General features: G+C 42.7%; 1 protein-coding gene across 1 annotated transcript in view; it reads right to left on the minus strand.

Moving 5' to 3' along the window:
• LOC311036623 (signal-induced proliferation-associated 1-like protein 1) overlaps window positions 1–16,526 on the minus strand; it is a 125,197-nt gene that overhangs the window by 20,906 nt on the left and 87,765 nt on the right. The window contains exons 14-22 of the mRNA XM_084045447.1: window positions 13,520–13,752; window positions 12,404–12,501; window positions 10,605–10,853; window positions 7,014–7,181; window positions 6,226–6,332; window positions 4,991–5,269; window positions 2,722–2,874; window positions 1,289–1,470; window positions 281–366 (exon numbers count right to left, since the gene is read on the minus strand). Of these exons, the coding sequence (XP_083901573.1) occupies window positions 281–366; window positions 1,289–1,470; window positions 2,722–2,874; window positions 4,991–5,269; window positions 6,226–6,332; window positions 7,014–7,181; window positions 10,605–10,853; window positions 12,404–12,501; window positions 13,520–13,752 (1,555 nt within the window). The remainder of the gene's footprint in view (window positions 1–280; window positions 367–1,288; window positions 1,471–2,721; window positions 2,875–4,990; window positions 5,270–6,225; window positions 6,333–7,013; window positions 7,182–10,604; window positions 10,854–12,403; window positions 12,502–13,519; window positions 13,753–16,526) is intronic.

Consider the following 16,526-nt stretch of genomic DNA (forward strand, 5'->3'; position numbering starts at 1 on the left):
AATATTTTACAAATGTTCGCTTTAAAAAATATGCATATTCAAAGATTTGCACAAATCTTCCACAAAAAAAAAAAAAAATAGCAGATATACAAGCTCATAGCGCGGCACTCGGTGCCGCGCTATGAGCTTGTATATCTGCTATTTTAGAATAGCCAAAAGAAAACCTAAAAATGACGGAGACGCGTTTCCCCGGATGGAGTGGGTTAATCAAGCTGTCAGCTGTCAGCCATGCAGTACACCAGAGGTTAGGGCTGGTCGGTGCTTTGTATTCCGGGCTCACCTTGGTGTTCTTGTTAGGAGACAGGTGGCCACTCTGCTCCTGCTGCTGCAGGCGAGGTATCGCAGCCTTGGACAGCGCCGCACAGTCTGCGCGCGCACACACACACACACACACACACACACACACACACACACACACACACACACACACACACACACACACACACACACACACACACACACACACACACACACACACACACACACACACACACACACACACACACACACACACACACACACACACACACACACGGGAAGTCAGATAGCTGCAGCTGGGTGTGGAACAGCCTAACCAGAGCATGTGTAGTTGATTCCATCGCAGACAATGGTCTTCAAGCCTTTAAACGCAGAGTTCATAGACATCTCCTGACCAATTATACGAGTGACAATCAAGTAAAATGTCATCATCGTCACAGCCCTCGACTAGGGGTGTGCCGATACACTAATTTCACGAAACGATACGATACGATATTGGGCTCACAACTTCGATACGATTACGATACGCACTTTTTTTATTATGAAAATATATGGGGGAGAAAAAAAGCAAATGCAAACAAATAATTCTGTTTTTGCATTATTCAGACATGCAAACTTGTAGCTTTTCAGCTACAATAGCCGTTTTGAATCCAAATAGGGCAATAGTGTGACACCTAACCCGAAAAAACAACAACATGTTGTCACCCTTTTCACCTCGGGGCTGTTTGCATGCCTGATTATAATGATTGTGTAAAAAAAAAAAAAATCTTTCAAAACAATATTTTTTTTCCCCAAAACGATACATATCGTCACGAAAACGTATCGCGATATATCGCGGTACGATATATCGCGGTACGATATATCGGCAAACCCCTACCCTCGACATATCACCGCCTCTGAGAGCAACACGTCAATCTATTTAACTCGGCGAGTGTACTAATTAGTTGTACATTTTCGACACTCGCAGAGTTAAAATAAACCACTGAGTGGATTTGACTGTGCAGTCAGTGCATGACTCAGATCTCAGTACCTGGATTCGTTCGATCGGCCGACCGGCTGCCCCCCGTCTCCCCCCCGTCCCCAGGTCTGGTGGTCCAGGCCACGGCGGCCCCTCCTCCTCCTCCGGCCATCGACTTGGTGCCGTTGATGAGAGCCTCGCTGAGAGCCAGCCGCTCAGACGACACCGGGGACTGCCGGTTGTTGTTATTGAAGCTGTTAGGGTTTAGGGGAAAGACGGAAAGAGGCCATTAGTGTGCTTGTACCGCCAAGTATACTGCACTCAGGAAAAAAAGGGGGCGTGGTTGTGTATATCGTTGCCGTCGTCGGGCAGAAACCTCTTATCTCCATATTTTGACTTTATGTGTTTTTTCGTAAATTATCGCCCTAGTTGATCATACTACAGTGCAGTGGTGGAAAAAGTACTCAAATGTTTTACTTAAGTAAAAGTATCAATACTGCAGTGTAGAAGTAAAAGTCCGGAATAAAACATTTACTTGAGTAAAACAACACAAGTATTGGTATCAAAATGTACTTAAAGCACCAAAAGTAAAAGTACTCAAATGTTTGAAAATAGCAGATCTACAAGCTCACAAGGCGTCGCGATGCGACGCGTTGTGAGCTTGTAGATCTGCTATTTTCAAATAGCCTACGTATAAAATGGGACGAAAGTGGTTAATGTATGCTTTATATTGTAATAATAATTTATATCTGCAAAGTAACGAGTAACTAAAGTTTTCAAATAACTGTAGAGGAGTAAAAGTACAACATTTGCCTCTGAGATGTAGTGGAGTAGAAGTCACATCCAGGCTTTATTTGCCCTGGCAGAGAGCGTGATAAGCCATATCAGCTAGAGGGCTGATAACTGTGACTGATGATCAATCAGCACAAGTTGAAATGCCACCGAGAGTGACCTCACTGCAGAGGAACGCAGCATGCCCAACATGGACACAACGTGGACAAACAACGTTTATAACGTATAGATGCTGGACAAAATGCATTATAAGTTGGAACATTAAAAATGTTATAGTTATAAGTTATACTACTTCATAAACCTTGTTATAAGTTGTTATGCAAGTGTTATAATGCCTTACAAGTGCATTATAGTGCGTTATAAATGTGGTTATAACACATTACAGACCCAACCTTAATATGAAGTCTTACCAAAGGGCATTTCAAAAATCGATTATTGTTTATAATGAAATCGATTAGGTTGATTAAATGTTGCACCCCCTACACTGGGGTAACTTGATGACCGGAAGTGGTTCCGGTAGGAGACACAAAGAGTCTCCTTTGTGTCTCCTATCGGAACCGCTGCCGGTCATTAATTGTTGGCTTAGGAATGCGACAAAAACTAAAATATCCATGAATTCAAGTCTCCATGGGGTGACTAATCGATAGAAGTCATTTTGGGGGTGAACTATCCCTTTAAGCCAGACCTTTGCAGTGGTACAGAGCTGAACTCACCCGTCAGGCATGGATTTCTGCCTCCACTGGTTGGAGGAGGCCACGGTAGGAGTGTCTGTGTAGGACAGACCGGGAGACGAGTTGGCGTTGTGTGGAGAGCGGCCCATCACGATGGAACAGGACAGGGCATAGTTCTCATTCCCAGGGGAATACCTGGGGGGGAGGTTAACATAATGGAGGGTGGTATTAAAAGGTGGTCTTAAAGCCAAACTTTTTCTCAAACTTTTTCTTGTCAACGACCGCCCCGAATTGATATGTATTTGGCCACGGACCCCCATCTGAAAATGTTTTATGCCAGGGACCCCCAGAAGAAGAAGAAAAAAAAAATATATATATATATATATATATATTCAAAGTTTGTTAAAGAGGTGGTGCCATGGTTTTGCACTTTTTCTGTTTTTCATGTGTCTATGAAGTTGATAGAACTTTATTAAGCCCCCTGGTGGTGTTTTTATGGGGTTTTATGTCTTCTCTGACTACTTTGAGTTTCTACCTGGAGGCTGAAACCTTGAGGGTCAAACGTGCCAATAGAAAAACAGTGCTTTAGTGACATAGTAAAAACATGCCCTCCCCCTCATTATCATAACACAGCAGGTGTGGGCATGAGGAGGAGGAGGGACTAGGACAGGTGGGTGGTGCTAAAGTGGTGGAGGAGGTGCTAAGGTGAGAACCAGGTATACTTAATGAACTGGAGGCGTGTCCACATAAAAACATAATTCTAACACTTTCTGTACACTTTTTAAAAAAAAATCTTCCTCCTAGTATAACCATAATACCTGATGATTATGTTTTAGGGGGGGGGGGAAATCACTGAAAATCACGGCACCCCGTCTTTAAATATCTTGAAAAATAGCAGATGTACAAGCTCACAGCACGTCGCTTCGCGCCGCGCTGTGAGCTTGTACATCTGCTATTTTTGAATAGCCAACACATAAATGGATGAAGTGGTTAAAATGATTGTGATGCTATGTTAACAAGGACTCCTGGGGGTCCCTGGACCGCATTTTGAGAACCCTTAGCGCAGAGTGTATTTTCCTCTGTCTGCAGACCCAGGGTGTTTAGGGGATTGAGGGGTTGAGTGGAGGGGATTTCAGCCTTGTTTCAGCATTCTAAAGTGTCTGGGGCATGCAGGCGTGAAGGTGATGGATGGATGGATGGATGGATGGGTGTGCGGGATCTATTTTGGAACAGATTATCATTAGACCCCTCCCACCCACTTCAATCACTGTCTGGCCTGCTCCCTTCAGGGTTCCACTTAAAACATTACATCATCGCTGTCGGGGCAGAAAGCTCGTATTTCCTTTTTTTCAACTTTTTATGTTGTTGTTTTTTTTTGTAAATGAATGCCCTACTTCGTCATGCTAGTGTCACACGAACTCTTTATATATAATTATATTTACACACACATACACTGTTACGCAAAAAAAAACCGAAATAGCGGAAAGTTGCCTGAAAATAAACTCTGCTTTGTCATCATTACTGATCATATAATCATCATCATCATGTTAACGTGTAGGCTACCATCTTACTTCATCGAAAGCTCATAATATCTTAATACAATTCGAACGAAAACATGTTCTGTGACAAAATCAGTTGTTAAATTCTCTAAATTATAAGTAAATCCTTCTCTCGCTTCAAGCGCCCTGTGTTAGTACTGACTGCATCACCCACATTTCACAAGCAAAATCACTGCACCAGTGTAATGTTTAAAACGCCTCATAACTAACTAATGTATGTATATATGTATGTCATTACCTCAATGTGTTTTTTCTTTGCAATAAAAATAATTCACAAAAGACATGTTTTGATTGATTTTATTTTATATACGTGTTGTATATATGTGATATGTGATAAAAACAGAAAAATGAATAGTGTTCATTTCGCACAACGGCATCAACGAAAAGCGAACGCTCCTTTCTCGATCCGACTGATTTTCCACATCTAGCCTATGGTAACATGCTGACGTTCAGTTGACATATTTCAGTTTAAGTAACGCCATTGTGTTTTCTATGTAATGACATAATCACACAACGACATCACAATGTCGTCATTACAACTATGTCCTTTAAATGAATTGACAGATACTAGGGCGGTTCCCCTGTTATACGCAACAAGAGAGAGTGTGAGGTGTAGAGCTGGGTTGGCAAAGTGTCCTGGTGAGTAACTGAACTGTAGTGTAAAGTGGAGCTTGCTTGTGTTATCAGGTCGCTAGGTTTGACGTGCACGGTTTAGTTGTTTACCCCGTGAATTGGTCTTCCCAGTAAGGTACCTTTTGGGGTTGTGGGGTCGTCCGTCGCTGGACACACTGCGGGGCATGATGGCGGCGGTGGACGACGCCCGCTCGCCGCTGAAGTCCGCAGAGGGCGGAGCTTTGATCAGCGTGCCCCCCATGCCGCCCGGGGGCCGCGACTGCGGGCTGGAGGTGGTCCGCGGCCACTTGGCGTTGTTGTTGTTGGCCGTGCGGAAGGGGAACTTGAGCTCGTAGGGCATGCCCTCCTTGTGGTTCTTGTAGTCCACCAGAGGCATGTGGTAGATCTCTGAGCAGCCTCTGGAAGGGAAGGCCAACAAGAACATTTGAAAATAGTACCAGTGGTGGGGAAAAAAAGTACTCAAAATGTTTTACTTAAGTAAACGTATCAATACTGCAATGTAGAAGTGCTCTTTTACAAGTACGAGTCTGGAATTCAAAATGTACTTGAGTAACAGTACAAAAGTATCGGTATAAAAAAAAGCCAGTACAAAGATGTTTGACAATAGCAGATCTACAAGCTCACAACGCGTCACGATGCACTGTGAGCTTGTAGATCGGCTATTTTCAAATAGCCTATGTATGAAACAGGGCTAAAGTGGTTTATGTATGTTTTACAATGTAATAATTTATATCTGCAAAGTAACTAGCGACTAAAGTTTTCAAAGAATTGTAGTGGAGTAAAAGCACAATATTTGCCTCTGAGATGTAGTGGAGTAGAAGTAAAAGTATTGGAAATTGGAAATACTCCAGGAGTAAAAAATACCTCAAAATTGTACTTAAGTACAGTACTTGAGTAAATTAACTTAGTTACTTTACAACACCACTGGAAAATACCCTGAAGAAGGCCGTGCTGGCCGCTACGTGTGGGTTATCCCAGTTTTTGAACAACTTCTATTATGAACTAGCCACATCAAGGCTTTTTAACTTTATTCACCAGAAGAGTGCCTTGTTTTTTTTCCTTTGTTGCAAGAACATTTGATTTGTTTTTCTTGAACCTTTGGCAAAGGAAGGGTCGAGTGTCTTCTCTGGTCGATGACCAGAGGAGTCAGAGCACGGTGGTAACAAAAAGGTTTGTTTTTTTGTTTTTCTTGACCACATCTTCCACAGATAAAAATTGTGAAAATAGCTGAACTACAAGCTCACAACGCCTTGCAATGCGAGGCAATCAATCTAGGGAACCCCCAAAAATAATTTGGGGACCCCTAATGTTTTGAGAACCACTGTTCCTACATGTCCATGTATGTCCAGTGTACCTTCGTGGGGTGGAGTCCTCGTGTGGCGGGATGATGACGACCTTGACGGTGACAGAGGTCCTGAGCAGGTCGATCATCTGCTCGTGGGACAGCGAGGCCACCGACACCTTCATGGGTTAAAGCAAACATTTAATCTCAGGACTGAAACATTTCTGTTAGGCCAAAGTCCTAATATGCGATTTGTGAAACAGCGTGAAAGGAAAGGATATTTTTACATATTTTGCTTATTTATGAAACTCACCCCAAATGTGTGGGGGACACATTTGGGGTGAGTTTCATAAATAAGCAAAATATGTAAAAATAATCATGTTTTGGTGGCCATACAGGCAGCCAGTTGAAGAAAAAGCAGATTGAGGTTTTAACCTTTCTCTTTTACGAAATATATCCGAGATCATTAGGGTTTCCTGGAAGATCGAACATGTATTCTATTGCTAGTTTGACCACTTCAAATACTCTATATAATCTTAACCCATTTAGACCTGGAACACCTATAAGTTATTATACCTTTCAAGCCGGGAACGCCTCTGTGTGTAGTTGTTGGTATACAAAAAATATATATTTCTTTGAATTATATGTTTTTCAGAAAACTTTTTCAGAAACTGCCTCAGGTCTAGATGGTAATAACAGAAATAACAGAAAATCTACAAGCTTACAACAACAACAACACATGCAGATTGCCTATTTTTGGTGAGTGACAAACTTTCATAGACACGGTGTCTTCTATGGAACCCAAATGACTGAAATCGTGGTGCGACCGCGCAGTGACTGAGAAACTTGAATCCACACACCTTGCAGATCTCCACCAGCCTGCTGCCCTGCCGTAGGCCGGCCTGCCAGGCGTAGCCGTAGGGCTCCACCTCCGCCACGATGCCCTCGAAGTTGACGTGGAAGCCCAGCTGGCCCAGCGCGTTGCGCCGCAGCGTCATCTCTGTCGTCTGGCTGCCTTTGGTCAGCAGCTGAACATACGGTACAATGGAGACAGAGCAATGGATCCATTAGGTCAGTGCTACTCAAACTTTTTCATGTCAAGGACCCCCAAAAGGATAAGTATTTGGCTGCGGACCCCCCCATCTCAAAAAATATTTTGTGCCAGGGATTTTTGAAAAATAGCAGATCTACAAGCTCATAGCGCGATGAGCTTGTAGATAACTAATTTAGCTGGAACACCCCCCCCCCCCCCCCAAGGACCCCTTGGGGAGAACCTTGAGAACCACCAATAGATTAGGTCAGTTAGGTAGGGATTATAATGCTGGACAATATGGACAAAAACAAATATCACTATATTTGTCACCAAATACCATTATGTCGGTATTGTGGCCAAGGACCCCTGGGTGTCCCCAGACCCCACTTTTAGAACCACTGAAATGTTTTTTTTATGTAAAGGGACATTTTTTATAGAAGGGACATTCTACAGTGAGAAAATTCAAAAATAGCATATACAAATCTTGAAAGTGTTAAAAATGTTTTTTTTTACACAAATCTTCTCTTCTGGGGGTCCCTGTGGCACAAAACATTTTCAGATGGGTGGTCCGCGGGAAAATATATATCAATTTGGGGGTCCTCGGCAGGAAAAAGCTTGAGAACCACTGCTTTAACTGTACAGGGAGGTAGTCATGATTGGAACATAAAACTGTAATTGGCTTCATCCTGTTCACCCTGAAGGGATATCTTTTCCTATAATGACGACCTCTCTGCACATCATACCATGTATTATTACATGACTACTCATGAGCTAAATCAATAACTTGACTTGAAATATTGATCATGAAATGATTCTACTGGCTTACACGCTTCAGCTTCCACTGCAAGGTAATCAGAGGTTGGTTACTGCAGTGGTTGTCAACATTGGGGTTCCAGGACCCCCAGGGGTCTTTGAAGGGGTTCCATTTTTCAAAATGCTTAATATAACACAAATCTTGTGTGGGGTCCCTGGCACAAAACATTTTCAGATTGGGGTCCGTGGCCAAATACATATTCATTTGGGGGTCCTTGACATGAAAATGTTTCAGAACCATTGACTTGAAATAACAGACCACAGAATTACATGGCTGACCAATCAGAATTGAGCATTCAATATAGGTAAATTCCTTAAAGATATCTTATTTTTTTGGGGGGGGGGCGGTGTCTGCCTTTATTGGATAGTACAGTTGAGAATGACAGGAAACAGGGAGAGAGATATTGGGAGTGACACACAGCAAAGTTAGGTCGTCAGGCTCGGGAATCAAACCCGCGACTCGCTGTCAGGATGCGTTAGAACCTATTTGTGGTATGCGCCTTAAGCACTAGGCCAATGGTGCCCCAGTAAATTCCTTGACTAGCAATATCTAACCCTTCTGCATTCACTCTACAATTGAACTAATCAATAATCGGTTTTAATTAAAAAATAATAATAATAATGAAATAGGGCTCAAACGTTTAAACAGTTCCTCACGTTTTGCTGGGGGACCCCCTGGAACCCTATCAAGGACTACTGGGGGACCCTGGACCCCACTTTGAGAACCAGTATGCTACGCTAGCTCATTAGCAATGGCATGCACGCCATCTGTTGGCGACCATCACGGCTCACCCAGTGCCAGACACCACAGAATGACGCACTTTTACCCTACTGCTACACTTCACTTCATTTTACAATTTTATTTTGGTCATCAATGTAAACAATACACTCCATGTTCATAAAACATAGCAGTACTAAAACAAAACAACGACAACAATAAAACATTATATTACATTACCCTTTCCACATACATACATACAATGGCAACGCAGTCAAAATAGCAAAATGTGTTAATATAGCGTCACAATAATTTTAACCACTTTAGCCGTTTATACTTCGGCTCTTCAAAAATAGCAGATATACAAGCTCATAGTGCAGCACCGAGTGCCGCACTATGAGCATGTAGATCTCCTATTTTCTACAAGCTCACTTCTGAGCTTGTAGAAAATACTTTTGAGTGACATAGTAGAATGACGAGAGCAGGACGAGAGCAGGACATTAATTTACAAAATAAATCAAGTTAAAATATGGAGATAAGAGGTGTATAATATGCAATGTGGCCCCCTGGAGTGACTGTGGAAATATAATGGCCCTCTCCATCAAAGTGGCCCACCCCGGCTAAGCTGTGGAGCGCTCCTTTTGTCACGGATTTGTACAGACGTCTCGCGTCCGCTGTCAACTTAACGTGACAGCCCGCGCTGTGAAGTCCTGCTACCGGATCTCACCATCTCAGCGACATTAAAGGGCGTCGCCCCCTTACTATAGCCTCAAATTATGACCGTCAAAAGGAAGAAACCACGGTTGTTTCAGAGATAACCGTGTGATTATAAGCCACGGAACATAGTGATTTGGTGACATGATATCATTACTTTGGTTTCAAAGCGATGCAGGTCATGGTGATGTGACTCAGAGGAGAGCGTAGGTATCATTCCTCTGACAGAACACCTCATCTTGTTGACGGTAAACAGGGTTAAATGGTGAGCATGATATCCTCTATGTCGGGTGGAAACCTCACATGTCCAAAAACTGTTAGTGCTACTACAGGATTCCAATTCAAAAGCATCAAAAGTAGCGGATTTGCTACTTTTGATGCTTTTGTGTGACGCAAAATCACAAATAGGATGGTAATTTACGGGGAAAAAACACAAAATGTTAGAATATGGAGATAAGAGGTTTCTGCCTGTGTTTTTGTGCGGTACCAGTGTGTGAGTGCCCTGGCTTTATTGTGGTCACACTGGGCAGGCATGCGTCACCAGATGTAGCCCGATATGGAGAAACTCCCCCCACGACACACACACACACACACACACACACACACACACACACACACACACACACACACACACACACACACACACACACACACACACACACACACACACACACACACACACACCTCTACTGTGGTTAATTCCAGGCCTACAGTAGTAACTGCTGTTTACTCCTGCCTCAGTCTTCTAGACAGGTGGTGGTGGTTTAACTGCGTTAGTCATTTCACCAGAAAGTGTAGCTGAACACCCACATTAAAGGATTTGGGATGTCCAACACTGTTACTTTTCAGGATTCAAATAAAAAGAAGAGAAAAAGTAGCAGATCAACAAGCTCACGCTGCAAGTTTGTACATCTGCTATTTTTTTTTAATTTTTTTTTTAATATCGAAAATGTTTGGAATTTCTTTTACATAAATCTTCTCTTCCGAAGGTCCCTGGCACAAAACCTTTTCAGATGGGGGTCCGTGGCCACATATATATCAATTTGAGGGTCCTTGTCACGAAAACATTTATAGAGACATAGCGTACCGTCAGAACTTCGCAGAAACACACACACACACACACACACACACACAAACACACACACACACACACACACACACACACACACTGACCTCCAGTCTTTTGACCACCTCGCCAAAGTCCTCGGTGTTGTTGTTGATGGAGCGCAGCGACACACTCTCGCCGCGCTCGTAGTAGACCTTCATGGAGGCGGGGCTGCCCGACGACCAGCCGATGACGTCGCGCGTGGCGGTGTTGAACACCACGGCCTTGGCCTCCTGGTCCAGCAGCACCATGAAGTCGTTGCTGACCGCCAGCAGACACTCGCGCTCCGCCCCCGCCACCTGGTCCTCCGCGTGCACCTGGTGGCCCCCACAGTAAGGTGCAATTAGTACTCAGGTTTGTTTTTTTTGGTAACAAGAGTGGGCACTAACGAAGAGTGGCCACCTCGTAAAAACAATAGTCATGTAAAGTATCATGATTTGAACATGCACAGTACATCATTATCAGACTTGAAGGAGTAGTTCAGCCCAAAAATGACCTTATTTTCTATCAATTACACAACCCATGAAGCATTGAATTCATGGAGATTTTTTTGTTTTTGTCGCATTCCTGAGCCAATAATTTGATTACCGGCAGAAACATGCTAATGTATCCGGTAGGAGACTCATGAAGGAGTCTCTTTGAGTCTCCTACCGGAAATACACCCGGTCGTCAAATTATTGGCTTAAGAATGCGACAAAAACTTAAATGTCTCCATGAATTCAAGGCATCATGGGGTGTGTAATTGATAGAAAATAAGTCATTATTTGGGTGAACTATTCCTTTAAATGTACCCTCTAACTTCTTGTTTATGCCCCAAAATGACTGGATATACAGTTTTTTTTAGCAATTTGGAGCAATTGTAGAAATATTAGACCTTAATTGTGAAATGTTCAATCCTGTTGTAATTATGTACTTTATAGTTTATATTGACGGAGATCTCCGTCATTTCAAATCCACCCGTTGACCGCCATTGAAGGAGATCTCCATCTTTTCAAAAACTTTTTTTTTAATTCCACAGGAGGGAAGTTAGGAATGAGCCCTGAAAGAAGAAATGGACAGATGTGATGTCATCACAAAGAATGACACTCCCGTCCGCTCCTTCTTTATGAGTTTTAGAAAAACCCTCCTTTCTCTTTTTTTTGGTGAAAGCGGCTGTTATACTACTGCCGACTGGGACAAAATGGCATATCACGGTTAAAATGTTTTTTCTCTGGTGGAGAGATCAGACCCTCCCCCATCCCCCAGACATGCTTTGTTTACGTGCACGCGCTCACATCACGGTACTGTGGCTCTGCAAAGATCGCCAATATAAAAAAGGTAAAAAACCCTGGCAGAAGCTACATAATTAATTAATTAATACCTGGCAGGGAATGTGTTAAGACCGCTGTTTTTTTTCCTTTTTTGTTACATTTTGGACATAATAGCTAACTTTAGTACCCACTCTTCCTGATACTTTTTTTATTTTTTTATGCTTTCCCCACAATACGGATGCTGGGGTTTAAGTGGTTAAGAAAAAGTAGTGATACTGCGATATAAGTAAAAAGGACTGTATTCATTCATTTATTTTTACTTGAGTAAAAGTACAAAAGTATTGGCATCAAAATATACTTGCAGTAACAAAGTAAAAGTAGTCCTTATGAATGGACTATTTCACAATTTCTCATGACGTTTTTGTATGTAATGTAAACATTCTATAAGAACATCACTAAAACAGCATTTGTTTGCACTTTCAAACCTGTGTGGTCTCCCTTATTTATACCTCTCACGCTCAACAGCCAGGTAATTCAACCTTTACATTTTTATGTTACAAACTCTCCCCTATACCTTAAAAGGGTTTCGTAACGGTACAGTAATATCCACCACTGACCTGCCAGGTGACCGCCCCCAGGCTGCGGAGCTCCGCCCCACTGTAGGGCCGCACCCTCTCCCTCCGCTTGTGCGCCAACGATATGAAGGGAAACTTACCTAAGGATGGAACCATGTGAAAATATCATGTCACAATTACTGTGGTGAAAAATCTTTGTAATTAACCATATTAGTAATAGTCAAAATTGTTCTCTCCATATTCTAACTTTTTGTGTTTTTATGTAAATTAACGCCCTACTTGATCACACTACAGCGTCACACAAAAGTATTAAAAGTAGCAGATCTGCAAGCTCTTGTAGATTTGCTACTTTTGCCATTTTTAGAATTTGAATCCTGAAAAATGACTGTTTAGGACATATGGTATGAGGTTTCCACACGACAGAGACGATATGCGTAATATGATTACAAGATTTGTGTAGCTAACCCATTTAGGCGGGAACCCCTATTTGTAACTATACCTTTCAAGACGGGAATACCTTTTGGGGTTGTTGTTGCTATGTACAGTATATAGCAACATACATTTATTGTAATCTTTTAATAAATATATGAAATATTTGAAACTTCAAGATTTAGAAGGCGTTTTCAGAATGGGCCTCAGGTCTAAGTTTCTCAGTTTCCAAAATATTCAACATTTTTGTTGAAGAGTTTTGGAAAATGTACAAGTTCACAAGCTCAAGACTTTTTGAAAACACGTTCACAACTACCGGGTATGTCACAATGCGACCCATTGTGAGCTTGTATATCTGTGGGTTAATGTGGTTCAACTGATTTTGATGCTATGTCAACTAAGGCAGTGGTTCTCAAAGTGGGGACCCCCAGGGGTCCTTGGGGGGTTTATACGTTGGCTATTCAAAAATAGCAGATCTACAAGTTCTACTCCGTACCGTGCTGCGAGATTGTACATCTGCTATTTTAGAAAAAATCTGAAAAATATCGAAATTATTTGAAAAACTTTGAATAATTAATAATAATTTTGAATTATTTTTTACATAAATCTTCTCTTCTGGGGGTCCCTGGCACAAAACATTTTCAGATGGGGGGTCCGCAGTTTGAGAACCACTGAACTGGAGGGGGTTCCCCACTTCGAGAACCACTGTGATGAACGCTAATAACTTGCCGGTGGGCTCCACGGGCGTAGTGGTGACGTGGCGCTCCGCCAGATCCCGCAGGTACTCCTGCCGCGTGCGCGTGGCCATGGCGCCAAACTTGTCCGACTTGTGGGCGGCGTTCTCGGCGTTGATGACCTTGGCCAACAGGAAGTCCCTGAAGACGGTGGACTTGGGGAAAGTCACGCCCTTGGGGATGGGAGGGCCGAAGGAGGGCACGTCCTGGGACCGCGTGACAGCCACACTATAAGAGAGAGAGAGAGAGAGAGAGAGAGAGAGAGAGAGAGAGAGAGAGAGAGAGAGAGAGAGAGACAGAGAGAGAGAGAGACAGAGAGAGAGAGAGACAGAGAGACATACAGAGACGGATAGAGACGGAGAAAGGGACAGAGAGACAGACACAGAATGAGAGAGACAGAGAGAGAGAGAGAGAGAGAGAGAGAGAGAGACAGAGAGAGACAGAGAGAGAGAGAGACAGAGAGATAGAGGAGGGTCACGTTAAGGTCATTGATATGTAGATAATCAACATATTAAAATGTATGAATTCATATTAAACACTTTCAACCTGACATCCCTATTCCTGGCGTATCATTATATTCCCCCCAAAAAATCTTTCAAATAAAATAGCCGATCGGCAAGCTCACAACGCGTCTCAGTGTCGTAACTTTTGTACACCACTTCACCACTCACTTACAGTAGATCAGTTAACACAGGAATGCTGTCCGAGCCTTCCTTAAAAACACCCTGGACAATGCTCCACCCGACCTCTACTCTACCCTGGCTCCCAAACTGTGAGATAAACTCCCCATTGCAGTCCGCCCTAAGGACTTCACTCTCCTGGGACCCCTTCTTGCCACCTTTTCTTCCGATTGATGCTAGTGATCGAATATGGCTACTATGCAGACATATCTTGGTCACTCGTTCTCATGTCTTTTGTTTATTAGATCTGCTTTTTCTCACATTGTGATTTGGATAGCATGTATTTAGACAGATGCTACATTCATTGTTTACCTGGTATCCTAGTTTCTTGAGGAACTACACTGTTCTCTCTGCATTCTATTTATGTGATTATGTACCTTGTTTATTATTTTTTAACTTTATTAAGTCGCTCTGGTTAAGAGCGTCTGCTAAATGCCCAAATTGTTCATTTTAATTGTAAGTGGTACGCAGCAAACAATTTCACAGATTTGTGCACTAAATCAGCCAATCAATTAGTTGACAAATTCCTGACTATCAGTTGACAAAAACATGTCTTTAGTTGAAGACAGTCCTGCTATATAGGGTACATAAATATATATATATATAAAAAAGAAATGTATACGTAGTAAGACGTTCTGTAAAACACACCGTACATGCCTTTGTGTCAACACACTCAAGCAGTGACGGAGAAAAATTGCTTCATCAGAGTATGATGACCCTGAGGGAATAATGGAACATATGGGTTTGTAACAGAATAGTTTGTCGCCTCAGGTATCGTTCGGTGACCCGTTTAACTTGTGAGCATAAAGGAGGGCGTTAGGACTTCCTATGGGCTGGGCTCTCCTCCGGTTACCCTCTACCTCTCCTGTTTAGCTTCCACAGTGTACGTGTGAGAGCAGGGTTTTTTGGCAATTAGAAAACAACTTAATTAATTATCATTATTATTATTTTTGAGTGGCACATATTTTTTGTTTTACCCCTTTCATTATGCCAGTGGTCCTCAAACTTTTTAATTTCAAGGTTCCCCATGAATATGATAGAGCATTGGTTCTCAAAGTGGGGTCCGGGGACCACCAGGGGTCCTTGGGGGGGTACCAGGGGGTCCCCAGCCAAATTAGTTAATATAGCGTCACAATCATTTTAACCACTTTAACCATATTTTATACTTTGGCTATTCAAAAATGCTATTTTTGAAAAATCCCTTTCTACACTCTAGTTACTAACCTATAAGGATCCATTTGGAGCCACCTCAAGCTAGAAGCTTGAGGGCTTGGTATAGAAGCTCAGGCAAGCCCAATGCACTGCGGTGGATTCTAAGCCCTAGACTAATTAATTACTGTTCAAAAGGAATGGTGTTTTCTTCGACGGCACTGCAATTCAACATCTAACCGATCAATCACATGGATTAAAGCAAAATAAAATCTCACGACTGAAAAGCATGATATTTTAGTAGCCATACAGCCAACAAGTTGAAGAAATTGCAGATTGATGCTAAAGGCGGCCACACCAGCCCAGAGTCATTTTGTATTTTAAAACAAAATGCCAGACGCCAGAGGGTTACTCTTTGCTTCTCATGAAATATCTGAGATCATTAGGATCTTCTGGAAGATTGAACATGCATTCTATTGCTAGTTTGACCACTTCAAATACTCTTTAATCTGAAAATAACGAATAACCAAAAATAGGCCATATACACGCTTACTATTTTCGGTGCATGGCATGCTTTCTTTCATAGAAGACATGCCGACTTCCATGGAATCCAAATGACTGAAATCAGTCGTAGTGACTGAGAACGTTAATCCGTGCAATCGATGCTACAACAGCATTATATTCTATTCATCCGGCGGGCTTGAACGTCAACATTCATCCTCTCGATCGGCATGATTGTTAATCTACATGCTGCTAAAGCTGATGTGAGAACACCTCCACACTGACAGCCACGTGAGCATCTAGAAGACGTGGGGCTCGGGGGCCCATGCTGGGCTGAGTTGATGTGACCACCATGACAGGCCTCCAATCCAGGCCATTAAACCCATAACGCAGGCTGTGCATGCAGCCGTGACATCGTGTGACCCGGGCCTGGTTCAACCAGGCGTATGGATACATGTACATGTCCGACCACAGCCGACACGCCAGCTCCCACTCTGCTGCAGACCCAACGCCACTCTTTGCTACATCACATGGCAGGGAGAGGTATGCACCTTAGCTAGAATAAAAAACAGTGGTTCTCATGCTTTTTCATGTCAACTACCCCCAAATGTATACTGTTATTATGGCATATTACATCACAATAGGTGTCTATAGGCTGCAGACGACACATCT

This window comes from Gymnoscopelus microlampas (genome assembly GCF_963454915.1).
Source record: "Gymnoscopelus microlampas genome assembly, chromosome: 20".
In the NCBI taxonomy this organism is placed as follows: Eukaryota; Metazoa; Chordata; class Actinopteri; order Myctophiformes; family Myctophidae; genus Gymnoscopelus; species Gymnoscopelus microlampas.